This window comes from Symphodus melops (assembly GCF_947650265.1).
Source record: "Symphodus melops genome assembly, chromosome: 13".
In the NCBI taxonomy this organism is placed as follows: Eukaryota; Metazoa; Chordata; class Actinopteri; order Labriformes; family Labridae; genus Symphodus; species Symphodus melops.
In genome coordinates, this window is record NC_136703.1 from 12,572,190 (window position 1) to 12,598,852 (window position 26,663).

Below are 26,663 nucleotides of genomic sequence, written 5' to 3' on the forward strand. Positions count from 1 at the left end.
GAAAGTAATAGTAAATGGACTTGAGCTTTTATAGCTCGTTTCTAGTCTTCTGACAACTACAAGCACTTTTACACCGCAGGTTACACCTACCAAATCACAAACATTCACACATTGATGGCAGAGGCCGTTATGTAAAGCGACTATTAGTACTGAATTAAAGCTTAAAGTGTAGGTTTGAATAAGGAGCAGAAAGGTGATGGAGTGTGTTGGTTTCAAATACAAATTATATAAAAAAAACGTTTTTATTGAATTTCAAGTGCAACAACATTTTAAGAATTTTGTGATAAAACAAACCTCAGTAGATCAGTAAAATGAAGCATTTAACATCAATTTGGTAATGACCTAATGTGAAAATGTTACATAATTTGGGAAATTTGGCTATATTTTGGAAGGCTGACTGACCTTAGACGTTATATAGGGAAAATAGAGAGAGTTAGACATGACTATTAGCCTCTGTACAAGTCCTGTAGCAGCTCTGATCTTTCATGATTACATTTGATTGACAGTGTGTTTGGGAATCTGCACCAAAAATGGACTCACATCCAAGTGAACAGCCTGTGCTGTGAAAAAAAGGACTTCCATTAACCTGGATAGTGAATGGACACCCCGTGCAGTGCAGTGCAGCCTTCTGCCACTCTTTAACTTAATGAATTAAGTTGGCCAGGAGCCCGCAGAGGAGAGTGCAGAAACCCCTTCCTGAAGTGTTTCCACCAGCTCCAGTTACCTCAATGTCAGCCAAATTTTCAGAACCCACTCAAAGGATTAATTCCTGCAGGAAATACAGTAAGTGTGGGTCCTCTGTGCGGCCTCTGCTGTCCACAAGGACAAAAAATGGCTAACTGGCCATTTTGGCCATCATCAGCATAAACAGCACTCACTCCCTTCATTTCCCAGACATGCTATCCAGTTTCTTTAACTGATGGTCCTGAGAAAGTGAACCCTGCACTGACTCTTTAAGGTTGCAGATAAATAATAGAGGAAAAACTGTTCAGTGCAAAAAGAATTATGCCTCCATGTCTTGGAAATAATTTGAGACCTACATGCCCTTGGACATATCATGCTGTTGCAGTGTAATGGAAAGTCTGCTTTACCTGATGTATAGGCTTATTACAACATTATCATCCACTTCTGCATTGCCTAATTCATCAAACATAGACCCTATGAAACTTAAACAAACCTTCCTAGACAAACAAACAACAATCACCAGAGGATAAGAGGAAATTCAATGTCAACATGGTATAAATTCTCCTTTGTCACCAGAGCGATTCATCTTATTTGAATGCAGCTCATCCTCTCTGAGGCAGGCACGTAAAGACTTGGAGACAATATTCTTAAAAAGATGAAGGAAGTAGAGGAACGGTCTTAAAGTTGTTGTGAGCCAGGGTCAGTGAGTACAGGCTCCACACTCGTTGGTATGCATTTAGCCTGCTGCCCGGTGGAGTAAACAGAAGCAAACAATAGCAGGGGTGAAAGGAGAAGAGAGGCTCACAGAGGAAATGCTCAAGTCTATAGAAGGAAGGAGGACATGTGATGATAGGTCATGCTTCCTGACCACAATGACAACTGGGATGTTTAATGTTGGTAACAGGTCTACCTCTAAAGGGCTATTGCAACAACTGCATGGAAAATGAAGCAATAGTAAGATTACGGCAAAATGGCAATATTTGAAGAAATGTGTACTGGATATGAACAAATATTTTACTATAGTTAAAGAGCACGCTGCAGATTGAAAACACCAGTGAACTAATCATTTAACCATCTTAATGGCTGGTCAAATTAAATGTAATACGATGGAAGAAACACAATAAACACAATCCAAAATGCTCACTCTCATTCACAAACACCTACTGCACATTGGATCAAAGCAGAGTCAGAGAACACGAATCCCTCATGTGGTGTAATATGATGCAAAGTTCTGAACAGCTATACTGAAAAGGACCACTTCATCCACTAAATGTGTGACTTTTTGTGTTTGGAAACATTTCAAATCAAGAATTGACTTCTTCTAAATCCATTATCAGACCCTTTTAAGTGTTCATTTACAAAACCTGCAATATGCTCTTAAAGAGATGGTCACATGTTTAATCACGTTTTGAACAGGTCGAAAGTCATACAGGATATACATTGGAATATTAGTCTCTATTTAAGTAAGATGGCAAAAAAAATCACAAAAAATAACGCTACCATGAAGTTATAATGTAACAAAGATTTCATTCACACCTGACATGCCATGTAAAAAGCCATGGTCTGTTATGGTAGTTACAATAGATGGTAACAGGTTTCAAAGTGTAAGTAAAGACATTCATAGAAATTCTCAAATAATCTTTTAATGTAATCTTTTATTTTCCTTGATTTAATTCTACCTTATTTGCTACATCTCACTGATCGATTACTGAGAAGTTCAGTACGGACAATGGATGGTGCAAAACTGTGATCATAAGTTTCTAATTCTCGTTGAGTGCTCAGGCTGGCCATGTTTGCTTTCTTCTACAAACCTTTCAACATCCTTCTATTCAAGTCAACAGATTATGATGCTTTAAATATGAGATTTTGGCTGGGTTAATACTAAAGCTCTTAGTTGTAGTTGACCACCAGTGACCAAAAAGAGTCCAGGTGAATTCACAGTAAATAAAGCACTTGAAGAAAGGATGCTATTGCATAACAATTCACTTATATGTTCAGTCAAATGTAGAAAACTGTACCAAAATGTTTACAAAAGTTTACAATTCTTGAATATTGAAAATTAATTTCCCAATAAAAACGTTCTGAAAACACAAAGCGCATAATAAATAAAGCTGTTCAACTTTCCCTCAGAGTGTCAACTTGTGTTATGGTCAGAACATGTGCAAAGACAAAGTAAAGTGGCATAGGACTTTAAAAAGTGACTCACAGCACCTCTCCACTGAACTAAATTATTCATATGCAACATATTCAGTTTAAAACGGTCAAAATGCTACAACTAATGTGCCTGTCAGTCTGAAAGCATTATCTTCATCACTTTAAGTGCAGGTATGTGACCTTTAACTGTGACACAGATGTGCATGCAGCTGCAGAATCTCGGGCCCTGTCAGCAGACTTGTGTGGTAATGAGGCTCAAAGTGAGGCAGAGACCTCCACCGCTTACGCCAAGTCAACATTTTCATCCGCAGAATCATTTATGAGTGAGGACCCGACTCGTGCTGTCCTCTTCTCTCCGTGTGGAGGGCTCGTGTCCTGGCGGCGGCCTGTGACTGTCGTCTTGAGAGTGCTGCACCTCTGCTCCGCACTTACAGCAGCCGCAGAAAACCTTGCAGAGGCGCGTGCGGATTGGCAGAGTAAAAAATACAAACATGATGCAGTTTGCGGTTCCCTGTGAGGTGTTGCCAATTCCCTGTGGGGTTGAAGAATAAACAGTCATAAAGGGGAGTGTATCAGCTATTAGTGATAACATAGGAATAAAAGGATTTTGCACTATCTCAGAGAACCACTATTCTGTAAGAAAACAAAGTTATTATTACATCATAAAGATTTACTACACATTAAAACCTTCAAAGGGAACACTTTCAAAATCAGTTTTCCGATGTTCAAAAATGTCACAGTTTTCATGATGACTGTGTCATGATTCACAGACGTGACAGCATGCAATCACTCCTTTACAAGTTCAGCAGCAGAACTTATTATAGCACATATCTACACTGACACGTTTCTGCTGTCAAACACACAAAACTCATTCACACACAAAATCGAATAAATAATTAAAAACTCAAGGTCAAGAAGGGTCTCAAAAAAAGAATGTTCAAATAGGAAGTCTGAACATGCAAAATTGGGTCATTATTTATACATTCAAAAAATGATGGTGGACTTCCTGTTGAGTTTTTACAATGGGCACCCAGGCATTTTATGTCATGACATGGTTAATGTGTAGAACAAATTGGCTGAAGCCCGTCAGACAAGTTCCTTCAAATAGGTAACCTATGAAGTACGAATCTGAGGCGTTTGGTGAGTCAACAGCTATATTAAACAAAAAACTACTTCCTGTTTGTGGCGAACGACACGTCAGTATGGGGAAAGCGTTTGACGTAGATGTTTGAGCTTGAAACGGTAGTATGGCCACGGTGTTAGGACAGTCCACATCCCTTTTGAGAAGGACACAATAAACTTTGTAACTGTAGTCAGTGCTAATTAAGAAGCAGTAACCTCCTGTTGTCAACAGATGGCGCTGTGACTAATACAGACATTTCAAGCATGGATGTGTTCAGGGCAGAACCTGGGCATTTTTCAAACCAACCCCTACACCCTACACCGGTCCCCTCTGTGACGGAGTGCACTCCGTTAGAAGTCACACTCTCAGCTGAAAGTCCCCTTAGGGTATAAATACAGTGGCAGGCTTTGGGAAAAACTTCACTCTCTCAGGTGGAAACAGGAACTGTGAGTTACAATGGTTTGTCAGTGGCATCTTGCGGGAGCGGCTGTTTTATATATACACTGACTTGTAATGTTTTTGTAATTAATAATGTAATGTTCAGTTAATTTATTGTAATTTCATACAAAAGGTTATCTTAAATGAATTAACAAAAACACTCCACAGGGATACAGTAGGGTCCTTCATACAATGGGGTCCTTCGCACTGTCAGTGTATTGGGCCCTAATAAGACATCAACTTCAGAAAAAATTATAATCAGACTACCTCTATATTGGACATCACTGGTTTAGAAGAGACTTTAGACTCACATGTAGAGTGACCAGCACTGGGTTCAGTCTCGCTGAAGAATCAGTTAACAGCAGAATGAAGCGCACTGTGCTCCAAATGCGCAGGACAATGAAGATGATGGGAATGAGAGTAAGCTTCATGTCAGCCATGGAGAAGAAGGAGTGTGACTGAGGCCTGTTGGACAGGATGGGACGGTATTCGGACAGTGCCGTATGCTGCATCATCAAGACAGAAATTCAAAAATAAAAAATAAAATGCTATTAATGAAAGCAAATGATTCTTCAACAACAGATGATGATGTAGCATAACAAAATTACATCCAAACTGTTTTCAAGGGAGAGGTTAAAACACACTTAAAAAAACAACAACTTTATCCTGAAAAAAAAAACATGCTTAAATGTTCCATTTACATTTGGAGGCTATTGGCTATTTAGCATTTGCAAGTTTGAAAAGTTCAAATAACTTATTGAAACATTTTTATTTTATAATCTAATAGAGACATTTAGGTATGCTAATGCATATATTTTAGGTGTATGCAATGGCTCCAGGAGAAACCATGTCAGTCTGTTGATTAGTATTCTAAAAAAAAAGTCAAATTAAACCAGCTGTGTTGAAATTTTTAGTCCCCAAAAGAGGGAACCTTTTGACTGAAGCTGCTGAGTTTTATGTTAGTGCAAGTAGCTTTTATCAAAATACCTTTGAACGTATTAAAGATTGATGCAATGATGCTATTCGTGACTGGGCGTGCTTTAAAAAAACTGACTTATAGCTTAATATCATCTATCACTGCACATATTTTGAGAGACGCAAACATGCCTTTCCAGATCTAAATGGTGATATTACATTCCTAAGCTATTTTTCTATACTTGTCTTTAAGCTGCCGCTTAAAATGCAGTTGGGGCATTCTTAATTTAACTTTTAAGGCAATTGTTATGGCGAACTTGACCCTGATACATTCCTGGTTGGGTTCTCACCGCTATGTGGATGTGCCTTTTGATCAGGATGTAGAGGACAGGGAGGGTGAGGTAAGCCAAGAACTCCCAGATCTTTCCAGTGAGAAGCATCCACAGTACCCGGTCACTAGCGTAGATCTTCACCCAGCACCATCCCACCGACACTTCAGAGGCATCATAGCCAATCTTACTCAGGGACAGGGCTGCAACAGTGATGACCAGAGGTACACCCCAGCTAGAACACAAAACATTTCCCATTTTTCCACTGAGGTTTCACAGCAATGTTTGGTGAGTACAACACACACACACACACACACACACACACACACACACACACACACACACACACACACACACACACACACACACACACACACACACACACACACACACACACACACACAGTGTTACAAAACATGTGGCATCATGTGATAGATTATCTTGTGCTTAAGTGTTGCATAGTGCACATTGCAGAGTCATACCAGGGGTTATTACTGAGGTTCCACACTTTATACATCACAGAAATTAATTTCCGCTCTTCCAGACACAATGTTCTTTACTTCCCCCTGAAGCATTATCTGTTCTCTTAATACAGCAATTTGCAAGGATATTACTTCCTGGCAAAACACAAAAGATCACTATTAAAAGAAATGCCAACGGCGTTGTTGTTTATGCGTTATGCCCAGAAGCCCTCTGAATGGCTCCTGTATGTGATCTTTCATCCTTTAGACCCTTGTGAATTCACAGAAACTAAATAATTATAATAATGAACATAGCCAGGGGAGTTTTTGTGGATCCAAAATAAGATACATTTTACAGCACAGTGAAGAAAGTCCCCTCCTTACATGTTCACATTCAACATTGAAGCTTATTAATGTGAAGAATGAAGATGACACAAAGGATAAAACACCAATTCCGTCTAATGAGTGTAATGTATTCTAACTAATGATATCATATATTAAATAATTTTTTGTCATGTGTCTTTAAAAAGCTTGTGACAAGGTCGAGTTCCACCGATCTATTTAGTCCACTGACGATGTTTGTTTCATGACTTCTTTTTGTGTCATTTCCTCTCATGTTAGACAATGAAAACAATTTATCTGTAGTAAGATGAACTATAGGAGAGAACTGAATTGATTTGGCACAAGCATCAGCTACTGATATCGGTTTATGCCACATTATTTGCAATGTGCTGATGTCTAGGGCAAATATCAGCTTATACTTTGGTTTCAACAGATGCATGCCACTCTATTTTATTATTTAAAAAAATTCATGTTTTCCTTAAGACTGTAATGAAAAAAGTATTTCTAGGGATGCTCTTAATAACCCTCCGACTGTGGAGCAAGTGGAAAAGTGGTTACTAATGTAATGGGAGAGAGCCTATTCATTGCAATCAGAGCCATTGTCTTCTTTAGAAGCTGAAGAAACTGTAACATTTCATGCATATAAAGTCTGTTTAAGTTGCTTTGTGAATACTGCTGTTTATGAACAGTATGAAACATGTTTTAAATGTGTCTTGCACAGGATTCACAACATTTTCATTAGTATTATTTTACATCTTGCATTTTGTTCATCAAATGCCCCTCTCAATTGTCTTGCATTCTGTGACGATTTAAAATATTTTTTTTATCTCTCGGTAATAACTGTATGTTAAATACACTACAGTAAACCGGCTTTGATTTCAAACCAAGTTTGAACTTATAATAAACAGGACCTATATAAAGGCAGCATATTGTACACCAACACAATTAAGCCTACAGGCCTATGGACCACGGATTGATTCTATTATTTTTGGTGAAAGTGATAATTAGTTTACAGGTATATTTTTCTTTACTAGTTCTCCCTTGAAATGTAACAGACTTGAGTAGATGAGACAACAGCCTCCCTGTAGATAGGCTATATTGTTTAGATATCCTTCATATTTGTTGTCAGACTCATTCCCACTGAAGATAAAGCCCTTTGGCAGCTGTGAATGTTATGCTAACATCAGCTGACCCCGCTCAGAGATAGAGCCTGTAAATCTAAGAAAACAGTGGATTTCGGTTCATATCAAGTTGATCTGCTCTTAGGGCCGTTGTTTTTTTCACTTATGCACGTGCGGTAATTCGTCAACACGTTATTATTTCATGCTCAGATTCACGAGCCACTTGAGACCTCTTCACCAGTCGGAACTTGACGTAACGTTGCTCTATGGTTTCCTTGGTTACCATGGAAAATTAGCCCATCTAGCTCAGGAGAAGCCAGTAATTCCACTTTCACAGCCATAACATTACGTTTTTATTCTCTTCTAATGGCAAGTAGACCGAAGTTAATAAATTGTATTTTATTATTTGAAGATATTAGTTGCTAACTTTTTGCTGCAAGATTACTGCTGCTTTAATTGGATGTAAATTCACTTTCAGCTTGTCGTCGCCAATCAAAAATCCGAAAATGCTTACGGAGCAATTAAGACGCATCTGTGGCAACTTGTCCAATCGTTAACGTCAGTCGAGAGTTATTTACCAATTAACGAAGAAAAGTTAAGCAACCCTACCTTATAAAGTGAAATGACAACACAAGGCTGTCAGCAACTCTTTGGCTTGACCTGACGATAAAAACATACAGATAAACAGCAATGGCTACAGTCCAGAAAAAGGAGCTGGTGTTGGCGAAAGTGGATATCGCTCCTTGGACGATGCAGTCCAGCGAGTCGGTGTGGAAAACTCTCCAGACCCCGTAAGCGTAGGAGACGGAGGACAGCCAGTCAGCAACCGAGAGGTACACCAGGAGCTTCCTCGGAGTTGTCCTTAAATCTTTGAATATGATGTAGGTGAGGATGATCAGCGTTGAGCCGAGAAACGACAGCGCGCATGAAAACAAAACCACAATCTGCTCAGACAAGTGTATAACAGTCTGATTTCCAAGAGCCATCGTTTATTGTGGTAACGAAATGAGCTGCTATCTCCTGATCATGAACATGAGCATCATTGTCAAGCTTGCAGGAATACTTGCAAAAACTTTTAAATCAGCGGACTAGTCCATGTTATTGATATAAAATATAGTTTCCCTTAAAGATAAACAAAGTTTAAAAATACAAAGTCGAGTAAAGTCACACGAGTAAAAAAAAAATCGCTATTGCTTTAAGGGGAGCAAACAAACTTTTCTCAAGAGTTGAACCCCTTCCTCTCCGCCTCTTGACGTCTCCCTCCTCGTTGCACCAACCGGAACTCAAAGCAGAAGTCAGACAGTCAGCTGGTAGTCTTATGGGCAGTCTCATGCATGCAGCTATATTTATCACACGAATGGTCTGTGCTTGTGTGACCTCTATATCGGCTAGGTATGGAAAAGTGGGATTTTCTTGTTTCATATTCCAATCCAGGTCTTACAATTTTTTGTGTTTTACCGTATAGGCCTACAGTACCATACTGTTCATTAAGGACACTCCAGACCCAAGGTCTTTTTAAATGAAACAGAGTATTAACATTTGAGATATTTTTCAAGAAATGACAGGGTTAACTTTATGCTCATAAATCTTCTTGAAAGCTGACACAGTGACTGATTAGACTTTGAAACTGACTTATGAATTCCAAATCAAAATGAAAGGAAATTCATTTTCTGCCGCTTACATAATTTAGCAATTGAATGATCATTTTAGAGCAAAAACTGTATTGTGAATATTTAGGTATCAACATTTAACTTCCAATCAACTAAACCTTTGTTTAATAAAGCATTTTTTACGGCACACCTCAGACTGGCACCCCCAGAGAAAATGAATTGCCTTTCAATGACATTATGTCACAGGCTTAATTAAAATGCACTGGTGGTGGCAACCTCTTGCCATAAGCTATTTAATTTAAAACAGCTCATTGGGTTCACAAGCCCTCCAAAATAAAGTCAGTAATTTGTGACATTTTTGAGCGATGAGTAAGGATGTGCTTCATGTCCAGCAGCTATTCGTTATTTGGCATCCTTGATGTGGTTTACCAAAGACTTTTATACAGCAGTGACCTTGTGTCAGGGCAGGAATTTAATGCTTCTGTTTTGCTGCAGCCAACAAAACTGCAATTTTCCTTTTCTTTTTTTTTTTACGTTTGCAGGTATGCAGTGTGTCACTTTTTTTTCACTGCAGCAAACACTTGAGCATATAACCAAAGTAGCAAATGACCAAGAATCAGATTTAATATACACACAATATAAACTAGTAATTTTTACAATTCAATATAAAAATGTCAGTGTTTAAAAAAACAAAGTGGTGTACACATTCAGCTGTGTCTGTGTTTGCTGTGTCACTGTGAAAACATAAATAAATGTGCATCTGCATCCAGATCATTCTGCACTCGTTAGTTCTACTTTGTTCACATGGTAACCCCATTTTCAAGTGTCTCCAAGTGGTTTTTAACAGCCCCAAGTGCTTTATACAACATGTTTTTTTAATAATGATGAAATGCATGTGTGGGAAAACAAACAAGACAAATGACCAAATCACTTTGTGTAACTTTTATTCGCTGTCTATTTACATTTATCATTTATTAGACAAAGGAATGATTTAGCTGCAGCCTGTAAAGTGGGAAACAACAATAAAACAGCTGTATGCTAAATTAAATGAAGGTGACAAAAACATGATGCATTTGCAAATGAAAAATACAGATCTGTATTTCGGAAATGTTGCAGATCTTTTAGAAATGAACAGTGTGGATTTCACAAACCTGCCTTGAGATGTCTTTCAGTCACCAGATGGCAGCAAAGGTTCGTACAAGTACAACTGTATGACAGTTTAATGCAACTGTAAATACTGTAGAGGCTGTTTTACCATAAGGCCAAGCTCTCACTACATTTATTTTCTGTATCAGCTCCTCGGCTCACATGAATTTTTACAGCATCAGCACACATGTACGAACTTACAGTAGCAGCAGGAGCCACGTTTGATTCAGTGCTGACGCTTCTCTTTTTTTTTTTTTTTTGTCATCCCAGGGCCTCGTATTGCAAAGAATTTCTGCGGCAGTATACTTGCTGATTGCTTCGTTCTCACTCCTCACAACAACCAGCTAAGACACTGCCAGAGAAACACCCACAGGAGTCCTGTCCGTGCGTCCGTCCCTTTCGCCTGCCTCCCCCCAGCAGGATCCTTACTGCTCTCTGCCATGGACCTCCACCTGTGAGTCTGGCAATGTTGACACTTACTTTTCATGCCCAGTTTCATGGTGAAGTGGCCTCACACTAAAAATCCCCCGTAGTGGTGTGGTCCTAGGCCAACAGCGAGAAGATCTTTAAGAGAAATAGGAAAATAAAAGATTGAGTTAAAAAAGTTAAATGGGATAAACTTTTCTTACCTGATGAATTTAAATGTAAAAACCTTTTTTCTTTAGCAATCTCAAATCAAAAATTTAAAGGGGCACTTTCTCCTGCCCTGTTAAGCTTTATATAACAGCAATGCACAGATAAATTCACCCTCCGCTGCCTAAAGTGACCCAAAGCTTATTCCTAAATAGATCCTTGATACTCTTCTTCTACCCTCTTGTGCAGCATCACTTTAAGTGCACACAACTTGGACAAACACAAATAGCCCCCCCAAACTAAGAATAGACTTGCCATGACTCATGATGCTGCAACAAAAAGCTTAGTTTGATTCAGCTCTTATCTGCATGGCTGTGTGTGTGTGTGTGTGTGTGTGTGTGTGTGTGTGTGTGTGTGTGTGTGTGTACTCTGTTCACATGAGTAGCATACAATGCAAGCGCCTGTGTGTTTATGTACCTAAAGGGTAACAACTCAAACTCCCCTTGCTATCAGTTGCGTTCGCTTGCTGCAGTGCTATTTTTGGGCCAGCTGACCATTCCATACTGTCCTCTCCCTGTGGACTCTACTTTGCTGACAGGACAACATGGACATAAGAGAACGATCTGCAAATGAACACGGGGAATAATGAAGGAGACAGAGAAGGTGTTGGGACACGAGGGATACTCAGAAATCATATCGTTGGAACGTCCTCTATTTGGCATTCCTTGTATTTGAGTACTGCAGAAAGGCTATTTGTAGCTCTTCATGTCTGCTTTTGGACTATTATGTGACGCATTTTGGTTGCGTAACTAGAAATTCCTAGCTTAATTTGTGGTTACAGCATTTTGACCTTATTTGATATCAAAGAAAGAATTTAGATTCTTCTAAGGAAAAATGCCATTGATGATCAGATGAAGGCTTTGACATAATATGCAGAGGTGTTAACACTAAGTGTGTATCAGGCTGCCTCTAATTCATACCTACAGACACACACACGGTGTCCATGGACAAACTCCTCTTGACCTGCTTTCAGGGGACACATTTCTGCATCTGTGTCTCTTTTGCAGCGAGCCAGACACTGCCTTCACATGAGCACACGAGGACAGGAATTCCTTCCTGATCAGGCTTTGATGTAATCCCTCATGCAGGATTGAGGAATGCCTGTAAAAAACACCCTGCTTTCTAAATGAATGACTGGCCACTTTGCTACATCACACAGCAAACCGCAGCAGAGAAGGCTTGACTCACAAAGCCTGTTAACAAATATGTTTCCGGCCTCCGACTGGGTTCAGAAATATTTCTCCCTTTTTCTATTAAAAGTTGGTGGGAAGTGTGTTAAAAAATATTGGAGCGAGTTTCCGATGAATACTGCACACGTTATTTTAGCATGAACATTGCCTTTCAGGATTGGCAGATTAAAATTCATGTAAGCACACCTTAAGATATATATATACAATGACTGTCTTGAATACTCTAGGTATATTGAATATACTAGGTGTATTCAAGACAGTCATTAATAAAAGACGTTGCTATGGACTACTTTTTCCAATCCTACGTCACACTGCAAAATGAAACATACGAACCGAATATGGAGACTAAGAGGCATTCAGAGAAAACTAAGAACTCTTTTTATAATCAAATTAATGTCCCAGTTTTGTTTTCAGATAATTAAAATATCACCTACTTGGAAATCCAAGATGGCTTCTTTAGATATCTGTTTTTATTCTGCCAAAAAAAAAAAATCCCAAAAAACAAAAACAAACAAAATATATTTAGTTTACAACCAAACGATGATTTTATTTTAGTATGATATGTTGGAGAGCAAAGTTATTATAACAGTAAAATCGACCTTATCTTCACATTTTCCTGCACAGTTTATACATTAATGTTTGTTGATCTGTCACAGGAATAGATGTGAGGCGGTATGTCCACAGTGCTAAGTGTTATAGCAGACTGATGGAGTGAGACCATGATCCCATTTAGTCACTATGTTTCTTTCTTTAATTAATCTGTAGTTCAACACACTGCACTTTCAGGCATCTACTTTTCCCAGAAGCACACTGACGTTTTTGTGACCATGTCAACACAACACAAAGATATAAACATATTCTATGCACCTAGTATCTACACAACATTACAGACCATGTACAGGGTGTTTGACACTTCTGTCTTCTTTTTTTTATCATTACATGCTTGTTCTAGTGTCAGCTAACAACGCTCACACAGGCATGCCTCCCTCATCTCTTAATTTACATATCAGGTTCGAAGTCAAACTGCAGTGTGTTTATAACTCAGTGGTGTTGAGTCTTTTACGCCATGTGCACCAACCTTGGTTAACAGAAAACAGTTGCCCCAGTAACTTTCTGCAGGCTTGACCACACACGTGAAAAAAACTTTCAAAGTAATGAAATTACTAACAATGATGATATGTGTCACTTGAAGGATTTATACATTATTTGAACGCAGCACTTTTTTTGCCATTATATGTGACAGCTTGGGTAGTATGGCTTTTGTATGAATTTCATGTGTGATCGTAAGACTTTGATGAAAGTCTGGTCTTTCTGTTGTAATCTTACTACAGTAATGATCATGATCAACCATCATTTTTGTGACCGGAAGCTGAATTTCACGAGAAACAAGTCAATCGTGTCAATTGCAGAACAGTGTTTTCTTTAGTTTCCAATTTAATGAGGGAGAGATCATTATGAATATAGATAAAAAAATAAAATAAACTGCTGTCTTACTCTGTGAGGATCATACTGTGATCAGACAACGGTTGTTGAGTTCCCTGGGAACTTGTGAAAGGGTCACCGGTGGCTGCTCTCTGTCTGTGCAGAGGTTACTGTGCCACAGTGTGATTGGTAACTGTGTTTGGGTGTATGACAGCTCTTTGTATTCAATAACGCTTTGCACAGTTACCATAGCATCATTTTAGCATCAAGACTCAGCTTGGACGCTTTCACAGCACTTAGAGCTGAACGCTTAAAACTAAAATGTTCCCATGTATGCCTCGATCAAATTACAAGATTCATTAAGCAGGTCTGAAGGCCTCATTTAAGCCTCTTTTATTTTCCCAACATTTATTACATTTTCTGAAGTTAGACTGAAAAATAGAGGTGTGCCTCAGTTTTTTTTTTTCAGTAAATATAACTCTACATGCAGAAGTGCCCAGGTGTAATATTCTTTGTCAGCAGCTTTAATTGAAACACTGTTATGCCACTCACCAAGCAGCCAGGCGGCAGTGCAGCTCCTCCATCCACGCTCATCTCCAGCGAGGGCACCCTGGTGTTGACATCAACAGGAGTGTGTCCGCGGCTGCTGCTGGGCTCTCCCATCATGAGGGTCACTTAACACTGGCAAACTGTTTACCACAAGCCTCTTACCCCATCTCCTTCTCTCTCTCTCTCTCTTTCTGTCTGTGTGGCTGTCTCTCTCTGCTTCACTTGGGAGGAACAACAAGTCAAGGCATGTTCCAACACGCCACCAACAGCCAGGCTGGCTGCATGAGCCTGCTCCTAGAGGGGGAGGAGCAGAGAATCAGAGAGGGGGGAAACCCAGAAAAAAAGCCCAGCATGACTCAGCCTGCTTCAGTCGGTTAGCATACGCTGCTTTCACTTTTCACACTTAAACACATAAAGGACTTATTGTTTGAGGACACATTAAGATTGATTTTCTGTGTGACATTTTCTAAGCACTAATTACTTTGCAGCAGTTCACTTAATAAGATGATGCTAGGGACAACTGAATGGAGAAACATTCTTAAATTAGAGTGACCTGTCAGATTAACTTTATTCCGTCATCGATCATCAAGACTTTGCCTACAGGCTGTAACTTCTTTCTCTTACGAACCTCTGCCCACATGTCGTCTGTATTCACCAGTTAAAGCCAAAACCTTAGTCATCACTGTTTGAATGGATTCAAGAGAAATTCAACCACAGTGTTACCGTTCATTCATGCTCTTATTAGCAAGAAGTTGCTTATATAATATAATAATAATATTTTAAAAAATCCAGAATTAACTGTATTCTGTAACTCAACATCATCTCAACATGCTAATGAAAGCCGCTGATTCATCGAAACAGCTTACACGGTAACGCATAGCAGCTCACATCAATTACAGATGAGGCCCATCATACACGCTCAGAGAGATAAGTAAAACGTATGAAATATGAATGTTTTCCTAGATCTGTGGTGTTAAATAATGTGAAATCTGAATTTAAAAGAAGTTCATAAAGGCATAGGAGAAAAAAAAATTCTCATGGTTGATCACAGAGCTAAGTCATGAAGTGACTGATATAGATTAAACTGTACCTAATAGACAGGATCATCACCATTCACAAGTGCTAATTATGCAGAGCCGCTCCAATGCTTGCTATGGGTTTTTTTTTTTTTTTTTTTTTTTTTTTTAACTAGAGGAGGGGGGATGCCAGTTCATCACTGCTGTAGGGGAAGTTGATCACTAGGCAGATTCTGGCTGCAGCAGCAGGAACCAGCTCAGCAAAACTCACCTGCTACAATATGGTCTCAGTCTGGCTGCCTGAGCATCTCTGAAGCACTGTGCTGTATATCACTGGTGCTGCTCTCCGCTGCAGCCTGTCAACAGACTGATGACCTTATCAATGAAAGAGCAAAGTCACTATGATGTTTCGCCCGGGTGGAACTCTAGGCACTTTGAGTTTCACCTGAAGGTTTGTCTTTTCCCCACTTTTTGCAACTACAAAAGTGGTGCAACTTTGTAAAAGAGCAGAAGAGATGTAATAGCCTGCAGACAGTTGCTTATTGAAGTGTTGATGCGACACTGCACTGCACAGCACTTTTTTTGACTAAGTGCCAGCTTTAGATTCACCAATTCAATTGGTTTTTCATTTATAGAACCATGAACTCTGTCAGCACAACAGTGAAGTATAGACCATCACTGAGCCGACCCACTTGCAGAGGAATATATTCTGGACTTTCATCGCTAATTCATCACATAAAAGTCTAATTTATTCCTCTTCCTACCTGGGACACAGACTGCAGTGAAGGCCTCACTCTTGCATCTGTGTAAGACAGGGGGAGTCAGGAAGGGGGAGGGAATGAACCCCTAGCCCAGCAAGTTCAAAGCTTGCTGCATTGATTACATCATCGGAACTGGAGTGCAGGAACGGGACAATGCACCAAGGGGGGGGGGGGGGGGGGGGGGGGGGGGGGGGGGGGTACTGGTGGGTGCAAGTGCAACTGACTAATCTCACCAATGCTTCCCTGTGGAGCTCCATGAGCAGAGTGAATGTGGTGTGTGTGTGTGTGTGTGTCTTTCTGTTCTGTCTCTGAACTCAGCCGAGTCCAGTCCAGAGTCAGATGGCCTGCTCTCCCTCACATTTACCATCACTGTGTCAGGTGACTGAAATAATGTGCATTTGTGTGTGTATGCATGCGTGCATGTGTGTGTGTGTGTGTGTGTGTGTGTGTGTGTGTGTGTGTGTGTGTGTGTGTGTGTGTGTATCTGTGTGTGAGTCTGTGCTATTAGAGGCCAGCACTGCAGGAACTCAGCTGCTGCAGGACACTGCAGGATTGCTGTTTGCTGCTGGCTCACTGGCTCCTTCTTTTTTTCTCCCTCTTGCTCTCTCTCCTCTCTCTATTCACTCAGGCAAATTGCTCAAGGAGGATAGTGAGAGCATGTGCTGCATACTTTTTCAGCAGGGGAAAGGAGGGGAGGGGGGGTTGAGAGGAGGAGAAAAGAGGAGGACAAGGAGGAGGATGAGAGCAGGAGGGATGGACGGGGGAGGGGAGGGGGAGCAGAATCACAGAGGTGCACAATAAGGGGCTGGTGATCTGCTGTGCTGGGAAACTGTACCTCTGAGAGAGACTACAGTACAGAAATTGGAGACAAGGAAGGAGGTGGAGGGAAGATGAGGAGAAAGGAGGGGAGTAAGGGGGGAGGGCAGAAGTGAGGTGCAAGGAACATCAGGTGAGTGCGGCAATTTCCTTTGCTAGCGGTGCAGCACCCACCCTCAGTGAAAGTGTGAAGAGGAGAACTGCAGATGTTCCAAGATGATGTCAGGCTTCGGATATGGCAAGGACCTCATGTACAGTTTCTATCACTCTGATCCCCCGCACTCCCCTGCCTGCAGCGGGGAGAACCCAAAGGAGAGAGAGAAGCTTGTGACTGGTGACGCAGGGCTTACTTTTTCAAGGTCTTAGCACAGTTACCTGAGGTGAACTCAGAGCTGACCGAGCCTGCATGCAGGCAAACTGACCCGGCTGGATCCATCATCAAACATTCCAGACAGCATTCGGAGAACATTTCCAATACTGACTCACTTTTGTATGAGGCTTTTTTTTTCGCCCACAAACTATTTTTACATAGCCTTCGAAAAAGCTTGAAGTTAAGCATAGACAGTGCTATATGGCATAAAAGACAAAAGTAGCCTCATCGACTTTTAGAGGAAGAGAGTTGCTGAGATACTGCTGCTGCTTAGATATGATCAAATTTGAGTGGTTGTCCACCTACAGACCTTTCGTTTCTGTTTTTATCCAAGAAACAAATATAAACATACCCAGATGAACTTTTCTTCAAACTGTTTTTTTTTTTTTTTTTTTGCTAACCTCTGCAAGCTTCACTCTGCCCTGACAATCCACTTTTAGGATGGCTGAAACGTCCCAGCAGCTACAGCACAACTTCATCACTGCAGCACAGCCCCCCTGTCCCATGCAGGCCACTGTAGCCTCATTCTTATTTCCGCATGCACACGCTATCATCCCTGCACCCCTGATACAGTAGATCATTCTTACCCGTGTCCAGCATAATATTCATAACTAAAACATGCTTCTAAATATAAACACGCAACTACCGGGGGAAAGTAAAGAGCCAGGACTGTCTGTACTCGCCTCACAGCTGAGTCAGCAGAGATTAAAGTCTCCTCTGATGGCACTCTTTGCATCCTGGTTACTATCTTTTTTTTGTCCTTGTGTCAAATGGCTAGTCCTCTCAACCAGCCGCTATCTGACACGCCGGCTGCTATTTCCAGCATGTACCATGTGTTAAACATGGATGAGGGAGCAGAGGACCCTGTCTGCTAACTGGCTGGCTGCTGCCTGGTTATTACTGGTGCAGAGGAGGCTGACACTGATGAGACAGAATAAGGCAGGAGCTTCCACACTGCAGGCATGCAGACAAACACGGTTATTAACTCCTATGAGTCCGATTTAAGAAGAAACATCCTACGCAAAGAGATAACCGCACAAGAAGACAACATACAAGGTGAAGAACGCTACAGAAGAAATAAACGTATACATACGGATGAGTCTCAGGCAGCATCACTTACGGGACGGAGAGGAGGAAAACTTCTCTGCACTCCCTTCTCAGCCTCATGGTAGCTGGTGATGTGCTTTCGTGGCGCGACAAAGTTGACTGCAGCATTGCCTCCTGAACAGAATGACATTGTTTGCTCTCTCTCTCTCCCTCTCTCTCTCTCTCTCCCTCTCACTCCTCCTCCACCTCCTGTACGCGCTCACTCCCCCCTCCTCTCCTTTGCACGCTTGCTGGCAGCACAAACTGCACAGCTCAGCAGTGTTCCCCACTGCCGCAGCAGATCCTGCATGAGCTCTGCGTATCTGAGTGGGATGGGACTTTTAAAGGGGAACGCAACCTCCAGGGTCAGTGTGTATGCACATCCTCAGTCTGCCTCCCTCTCCTCAGCCTTCTCCTCTGCACCCCCCCCCCCCCCCCCCCCCCCCACTACACACACACACACACACACACAAACACACACCACCCCCAAGAGTCATCGGTAAAAAGGACTCTTCACCAAAGAGACCCCCTCCACACACATAACTCTCCATCCCCCTTTTATTCATTTTCACACTACAGCAAAACCTCCTTTGAGATATGAGAGTGCTCAAACCTCTATGAGACACGGTTTTATCCACAGAGAGGCCATATCCTCTGGCGTGCTTTGAAACTTGCCAAATTATCTCTGAAATGTTGTTTCCTCTAAAAAAGACAAACAATTTCACCAGCGGTGCTTGAAAGAGGAATTGTATAAACGACGTAAACATAAACTTGGTCAAGCAAATTAAAAAAATAAATAAAATTAAAGACGGCTTTTAAACCAAAAATACTAATGTATCACCTGGTGGTTTATTAAACTTGACGGCAAAATATTAAAGTGAAACGCAAAAACAAAGCACAGAAAATAAAGCTGACACTGCATTACAGTATTTGACACAGATCAACTTACTTTATCTCAAATCTGCAATCTCAACACTCACTCAAGGTTTCACAACTCATACCGATACAAAATCTCCTTCAGTCATGTGAAATGTCCTTAATCTGCAATCCCTGTTACCTGCCTTTCATTACCCAAGATGCACTGCTCCACGGTTGCTATTCTGCAGTGCGCTAGAATATAGAAACATCTTGACCAACCTTACTTCTCTTTTTGCATGTTGCACTACTCTGCAAAAGTGAGATCATCCATCATTTAGTCAGCCAATGAGGTTGAACTTCCCTTTTTGCAATGTCTTTACTTAAAAGAAAAAGAAAAAAAAGTGTTAGGTGTTCACTTTCCCAGCATCAGTGCATAGGCTTCACATTGATGATGGTGGCTCCATTACAAATTCTGTTTGGTATGAGGGCATCAGCGTCTTGGCTAATCTCTGCAGCAGTGCAGCGGTCTCTGCATCTTACTGCAGGAGTGCATTTTTTTTCTTTTTTTTTGCATGACTTTGTTCTTCCAGTACCCTCAGTTGAACCTTTTTGACCTTCTTCTTCTGGTGAAGAATTAGTAGATGAATGGATTAAACATTATACTTAAAAACCTTCCATCATGCAGTGTTCTCAATGTTTTAAGCACATTAAAGTGTGTGTATTTATTAGCTTTATTTGAATGATTAACTTGACATTTCTCTAGTCAGAGGTGCTTCAGCTGAATCTGTTGAAATCACATATTGAGCATCACTGACTATTTGGGAATAGGTGAGGCTTTCCATATCAGTTGATGTAGGTTTGAATCATAGATGTGCTTCATAGCCATCAGCTGAGAGCGAAGCGTCATTCCCTGCATGTGTGGTTTGCATGCAGTGCTGCTGCTGCTGCTGCATCAGTGTGCCGAGCCTGCTGCATCCGTCCTCTCCTCTGCACTCTGTGACTCCGGAAAAAATGCCCCCGCCAGCATATCCCTCACATAGCCCGCGCCGCTCTCCGTAATGGCATCCCCTGTGATGAATAAGCCATGAGGAGGGGCCGTTTTACACGTCCTATTAGATTACCTCACTATGCTTTACCTGGCTACTGTCACCTCAACGCCTCTGGCTCTCCACTCTTCTTAATATTGCCTTTCGTTATCCTAGCCAAGGGCACAATGGGTAAATGTGTGTTAAGGCTCATAGATCATGAGTGTGGAGATTCATAGCAGATTCCTCTGTGCAATTTACTGAATGGGTACATAACGGCTGTCCCTCATGTTTATAACTTGCATTAAGGCTTAGAAAACTGCCAGACTGGTTGCAGTTTTGCTGTGGAAAATAAACGTCATACAGGGCTATTGTTTTTTGTGCTTGGGATCTCACAAGCCGTCGTCATTGCTTTATCAAACAGAAGCTGTGACAAAACGTAATTCTCATCAGAGTGAAAAAGGGGAATCTGTCAGGTATGGACATTCTTGACATAAGCAGATAATGGAGTAGAGTCCCAACATCGCTTGGCGTGTTTGTGTGTGTGTCTTTTTTTCTCTTGCCGTTTGCAGCCCATTCCTCGGCTCCATTGATCTGTCCGGAAAAGATAATAGACACATTGATTTACAAGCTCAGCAGCTTGCCTGGTTTACACATCACTTCAGACTAATTCTCAATAGTCTTTAGTCAAGGAAGAAAACTGCCTGGATTGAAGACTGACTTCTAAGTCTATGAATCTGTTTGTATGCTCAGCATTACACACTTGTGAAAATATGACACTGAGTTAAAAAGGAGGATTTTAGTACGAATAAGTGGTTAAAAGGGAAATTCTCAGGGGAAATCTGCCATTTCCAATAAAAAAAAGGAGTTAGGGAGGAGGCAATAGAGGATGGCCGGCAATAAATTAACTTCACTAAAATCTTTCTCTCTGCTCGCTGAAGTTAGTGCAGCAACGAAAGAGGTTGAATGATGCGATCTGCTTTTGTAGAAAAGGTATCACATTGTAAAGCTGAGCTGATTACTTACCCCACAAAGAACCACTTTAGACATTACTTAGCGTTTAGAAATATACATTTCACAAGGTAAGGCTTTCCCCCTCAGTATGACAGACACCGTATGGAAAGGTGAAATGACTTTACGGTGATTGGCTGCTCTGATGTGATGAATGAGCAGCCTCTCTGTACAACTGAACACAACAAGATTCAAAGTGTTTATTGTCATGTGCACAGTACAATGTACATGTACAATGAAATTCTTACTTTGCCGTACACAATGAATGCCAACAGTAAAAATAGTGAAAATAATACAAATTAAAAGTAGCAAAATAAAAATTATATCTACAAACATACAAACATATGACAATGTGAAGGCAGTAGAGTGCAAATAGCACACATATAGCACACAGCACACAACAGAGACTGCACCTGGGAAATCCTCGGGTAAGCCTTCACAGAATCATTAAATTCTTTTCCTAACATCACTATGTATGAAGGAAAACTGTCACAGATGTTGTAAGAATACGATTTTGTCTGTATTTCTCCACATCATTTTATGCATCAAAGCAGTTACATGTGGACACTTTAAGGCAGGTAAAGTAAATATTTATCTTTACCCACTGAGGGGAAACTTTGGACTTTGTATTCATTTTATCTGTTGCAGTATTAGGCGCATTAAGTTGTAAACGTTTAGGTTTCATGGTTTGACTTAACAAATTAGAGGCAGAGGCAAGTTCGTGCTTAAAATGATCATCTTGAAAACCCTCAAGGACCTCACTTTGATGAAAAATATCCTTCAGAAGGCGCTTCCACAATCCATCACTGTAATGCAGCTTTTTAAAAATGTGTACATCTTTCTGTTTTAATAGTGCAGAAAACCACTTTGTGTTTAAGAGAAGCTCCATCCTCATGGATATAGTTTCAAGTGTGATGACTAGCTTGTTATTTTGCTTGTTTTCCCTGCTGCATTGATTCCAGGTACTTGGAGGAGTGTTGCATATCCTCAACAACAACTCGTGTCATCTGGAGATGTGTGTTGACTCCTGGCCTACATTCACAGCTGCCATTTGTTACCGTCAAAAACAGGTATAGCACACAGTGACAGAGATAACTTATAGGCTCCTCCGGCGTGGCCGACTGATGTGTGTATCTGTCTGTGAAGCATTTCAGCAGCAGCGCTCATGTGATGCCTGACGTCTGCACTGTCTTCACCAAGAACCCAGCAAGTCTGAGAAGTCTGCTGCTTAATGAGAGAGTCATACACTGGAGGCCCGGGCTCATATTCAGAGGTAGAATGAGAGAATAAGGATACAACATTGTTGTATGTGTATGTCAAATTTAAGGTAGGGTAGGCAATTTTTATCCTGGACACTGTTTTTGTTATACATGTTCACATTTTCCTCAAATCCCAGCAGCAATCAAAAAATGATATCCTCTAAAAAAAATGGAGACAAGAGGGTCTGATCATTTCTTACAACCCATATGCTCCTCCTCTCTGTTTATTCACCGCATGCTCTCCCTTTACTATTCCTACATCAAGCAATTGAGTAGAATACAAAATACTTTATTGTCTACTTCTGCATGACAAAGTCTAAAACATTTAAAAACAGATGTATTAAATAGACTTGCAACATAAACAAAAAAACAGACACAATCAATCTGCATTTAAGGGGGACACAATGTTCTCAGCGGTGAATATTGGAGGGGTATTAAAGAAAGTGCTTCAGTATGAGTTAGCAGACAGACTTCAAAGTGTTTGCACTGATTAAAATATTTTATGGCAACTAGCACAGATTCTTTTTTAAAAAGACTTTCTTGCAAAGGGTACTGTGTACCTTTGTCCTGTTGCACAAGAATGGTGGAGAGAAGCTGGTTTGATGGTGTAAGACAATGCCAATGCTTGTTGATGTGTTGGATTGTATTTCAGGAAGGCAAGTTTGTGTGTCCTTTACGGAATGGGAAAATTCTATTTTTTTGTAATTGTCAACAAATCTTGTCGTCTGGATGTTAAATGAGAAATGCTACAAAATTAACTTAGAAGGCTCAAAATAAATGTTTTAGAGACTGCTTTTCAAGGAACCATCATATGTAGCATCAACCCTGAGCCCAAAAGTAATAAGTGATTGTGGTGGAGCAAGAGCTCTTAAATAATCAGATAGAGACTCTTGTGGCTATAGTGAATCGAGTAATATTTTACTCTATTTGTAAAAATTACTTTACTGCGTAGATCAAAGGGTTCTATATAACCTGTAATAAGATTAAACATGCTGACTGTGCACCCTTTAAATAAAACAGGTGTTGGCAGTAACACAATTGTTGTTTCAAAGTTTGGGATCTTTCTTAGGATCCGTTACAGTGATCACCTCTGTTTAATACTCCAACATTAAATCTCAAACAGAGAGAAAAGTCCCCATCTGAACATTGTCAGTCATTCATGAAGGTCAATTAAAACTGTCTCTTTTCTCTTGTGTCTATAAAAGGTATACCAAGCTCTCACTGTCACCTCATCAGAGAATTAGCCTCTGTCAGAGGGCTTGATGTCACAGAATATGGCGGTTACAACACCTTCATCCACCACAGCCCGGAGAGTATGGACTCGCAGAGGTGAGAATCTGGAATGTGTTCGTGACACAGAGTGGAAGTCATTCTTTTGATTCATGATCCAAATGTTGTTCACATACTTCACTGTGTATTAGGAAGCTGTTGGCCCTGCCAGTTTCCATTCTAGAAGAGTCCCATGCTGATCTGGTAGACGCCCACTTGCCTTATGGAGGCAGCCAGGAGAGCCTGAACCACGTGAGAACCTGCATCCGCCATCTGCCAAACCACTGCGTGAGGGATGGGAACGGCCAGCCTGTGTCATGGATGCTGTCTGATGAGCTGTGTGAGCTGAGAATGGCGTACATCTTACCAGAGTACAGACGGGCCGGCCACCTCATGGCTCTGTCTGTTGCTCAAATTTGCAGGATGAGCTCTGCAGGCCTGCCGGTCTACTGCCATGTCAACAAGCAGAACCAGGCCACAATTAACGCTGTGACCTCACTCGGCTTTTCTTCATGTCCCGGTATGGAGAACATCTCTGTGCTGCTGATATGCAGGGTCAGAGTCTGAGTAACAAAAACTAATGACGATAAAGTCGGATGGATGATTGAAAACACAATGGAAAAATAAGGGTGGCTTTATGGCAATATGTAACACTCATCCTCTTTGTTTTATGATTCCTGTTTCCACACAGAGCTCAGGGGATGCTGTTCTAGACAGTTTAGTCCGGGTCTGACAGCAAACTGCAAGTAGAACAAACTCAAAAATAACAGTTTCTTTGCCTTAGGGTGGCTTAGATGGATATGCCAGCCATGCTGCTCCCTTTTACTTAGTAAAACAGGTATAAAAAGTCCCTCAATATATCACAAATCAGCCTTCAGTTTGACCCACTGTGCTGCGTTTCTTGGTGAAAAAGACTCCTTAATCTGCTGATCACCAGAGAAGGCTGTCCGCACACCTGGGACCCCTCCCTGGAGGTGTGCTGTTCCACTGCTGATTGCCTCTCTGTATTTTAGCAGCAATGCACCATTCAAGTCTGCAGGCAACTTGACAAATGAGCAGGGATCTGAGCGGAGGGGATACTCGTACTGCACCACACATCCTGTCCCATTCACATCCCCCTGTCCCGCAGTGGTGCACCTTTCTCCACTGATGCCCTTTCCCTTCTCTAAACCAGCAAGAGCTCTCCTCAAAGTCACACAATTACAGTACACGCTAAATACTGTGCATGCGTGTTAACACAGGTGCACTCAACTGAAAGAGTCTGTAAAAACAAGCACGTTCTTTTCTTAAAATGTAGTTAACATTTACAGTTAGTTACTGTTTCAGATAGATTTTTAACAATTAAAATGATAATTTAATTTGTATTTCTTATCATTATTTGAACGATTATTAATCGATGTTAACTTGTAAACTGTTTAAATAATTGATTTTTAAAGCTACGTTTAAAGCAAAAAAAAAAAATCTTCTTAAAACATCTGCATTGGTTTGCTCATCTGTGTTAATTTCATTGTCAATGAAATATATGTGGGTTTTTGAGTGTAAGAAAAAAGATTTAAATGTATTTAAATTAGTCAGCTTTTCTGGATAGGAAGTACCTGACAGCTGCATTTTCTATTTTCTAGCCCTAACCCTATTTTATGACAATTTTAGGCTTATGGTTTTACCAAACAAAAAAAGAGAATGAAGAAAACGTTATTTGTCCCTCTTTTGACCTTTTTACAATAAATGGTCGAGTTTGATCTGAGAACTTATCAAAGGGTTCAAAGGGGTTTCTCTAAATCTTGATATTCATTCACACCACTATACAACTATGAAAGATTTATTTTTCTCTTTTCAATGATATCTGCTTCCAAAGCCAGACTGTACAGGTCTTATATTGCATCCAAACATCCAGTGAAACATGAGATGTCTTTTTCACCTACAGCATGAATCTATTGAAGTGCTCACCCTTCAATACAGTCAGAGAGTGTGACTATTCAAAAGAATAGGCAGCCGGAGGGTTTTATGCAGGCTGCATCGGCTGCAGATCTTTACTCATCTGAATTAAGACTTGTGAGTCAGCTAAGAAGTAAAAAAGAAAGAAAAAACAAAACTCAGGACAGGAAGTACCTGACAGCTGAGCTGCTTCTGTAGCTTCATCAGTATGATGCCTGCAAATGCAACCACCACTTGAGGACAGCATCCACCCACTAGTCCTGCTCAGAAACTGCATCCGTAAAAGAGCGTGGAGCCGAGTGTCTGACGCAGCATGCGATCATTCACCTTGACTGCGTGTGCTGCTCGGACTTGCCTGGGTGCAGCAGCTGTCCACACATTCCATCACTACCCACACCCCCAGCACTGCCCCCGTATAGAGCCGGTGGACTCTGCCAGCCATGGAGTGGGACGTACTATCGATCCTGCTGAAATGATGGTTTCTAAAAGGGAGGCAGTAAGCATGTCTGCACTCCCCTCCTCCACTGTGGAGGGGCCCTGAGATATCACCGAGCTCAGCACATTGCGCCATCACCGTATGGGAAAATGGGATTTTCAATACGAGATGAGCTGAGGGGAAGGTAATTCAAGTCGCAAAGCTATGTTCTCCAGCAATGATGTAAAATGAGCCTTTCTACCTTCAGATGCCTCATACAGTGGACAAATAAGGTCATTTTAAATGTCCTCTTAGTTTAAGTCGTTGTCACAGAAAAGAATCTGATGTCAAATAGGAAAAAAGGATTAGGGCTGAAGTCCAGTATGTTTGTTTCATATTCAAACCCCTCATCTTTGCAGTGTTTATTTTTGTTTTTCAGAGTGAAGCACGTGTTTTTTCACATTTCATTTGCATAATTCTGCAAGAAATTAAGCGATTTTGAAATGATTGATAAATTACTGAAGCAGTTTTATGGAAACCGAGTTCATAACCTAATAGGATGCTCTGACCCTCAAGCAGAGGGTGTCTATTCCAACCATACCACTGGATGGCAGCAGAGGCCTGAGTATTCACATTACTAAGGTGACATTTAAAGCACGTGTAGGCTGTAATTCAGACAAGACTTCTGATTTTGCAGATGTTCTGAGCAGCCTTATAGTTTTTTT

The 26,663-nt window shown here is 40.8% G+C and overlaps 2 protein-coding genes across 2 annotated transcripts; one reads left to right on the plus strand and one right to left on the minus strand.

Annotated features, from left to right (window-relative positions):
* Positions 1-2,353: 2,353 nt before the first annotated feature.
* gpr157 (G protein-coupled receptor 157) lies at positions 2,354-9,639 on the minus strand. The gene is made up of 4 exons (XM_079359749.1): positions 8,177-9,639; positions 5,665-5,878; positions 4,711-4,905; positions 2,354-3,370 (listed from the first exon to the last, which is right to left on the minus strand). The coding sequence occupies exons 1-4, from the start codon at positions 8,551-8,553 to the stop codon at positions 3,152-3,154; spliced, it is 1,005 nt and encodes a 334-aa protein (XP_079215875.1). The 5' UTR covers positions 8,554-9,639; the 3' UTR covers positions 2,354-3,151.
* LOC306834023 (glycine N-acyltransferase-like) lies at positions 8,277-25,327 on the plus strand. Its single transcript, XM_079359750.1, has 5 exons — positions 8,277-8,400; positions 10,594-10,777; positions 14,357-14,490; positions 23,525-23,648; positions 23,741-25,327. Exons 2-5 carry the CDS (start codon positions 10,764-10,766, stop codon positions 24,153-24,155), a joined length of 687 nt encoding a protein of 228 aa, XP_079215876.1. The 5' UTR covers positions 8,277-8,400; positions 10,594-10,763; the 3' UTR covers positions 24,156-25,327.
* The last annotated feature ends 1,336 nt before the right edge of the window (positions 25,328-26,663 follow it).

What these genes read in the sequence shown, in the direction of transcription:
- gpr157 (XM_079359749.1), bottom strand. Translation starts at nt 8,553, where the DNA reads ATGGCTCTTGGAAATCAGACTGTTATACACTTGTCTGAGCAGATTGTG. An exon ending in TTGTCATTTCACTTTATAAG is followed by an intron (nt 5,879 to 8,176) that starts GTAGGGTTGCTT and finishes TTTGTGTTCTAG; the next exon opens with CTGGGGTGTACCTCTGGTCA. An exon ending in CAGTGCTGGTCACTCTACAT is followed by an intron (nt 3,371 to 4,710) that starts GTGAGTCTAAAG and finishes TCAACCCCACAG; the next exon opens with GGAATTGGCAACACCTCACA.
- LOC306834023 (XM_079359750.1), top strand. An exon ending in GACTCAGCCTGCTTCAGTCG is followed by an intron (nt 14,491 to 23,524) that starts GTTAGCATACGC and finishes TGTCTATAAAAG; the next exon opens with GTATACCAAGCTCTCACTGT. An exon ending in GAGAGTATGGACTCGCAGAG is followed by an intron (nt 23,649 to 23,740) that starts GTGAGAATCTGG and finishes ACTGTGTATTAG; the next exon opens with GAAGCTGTTGGCCCTGCCAG.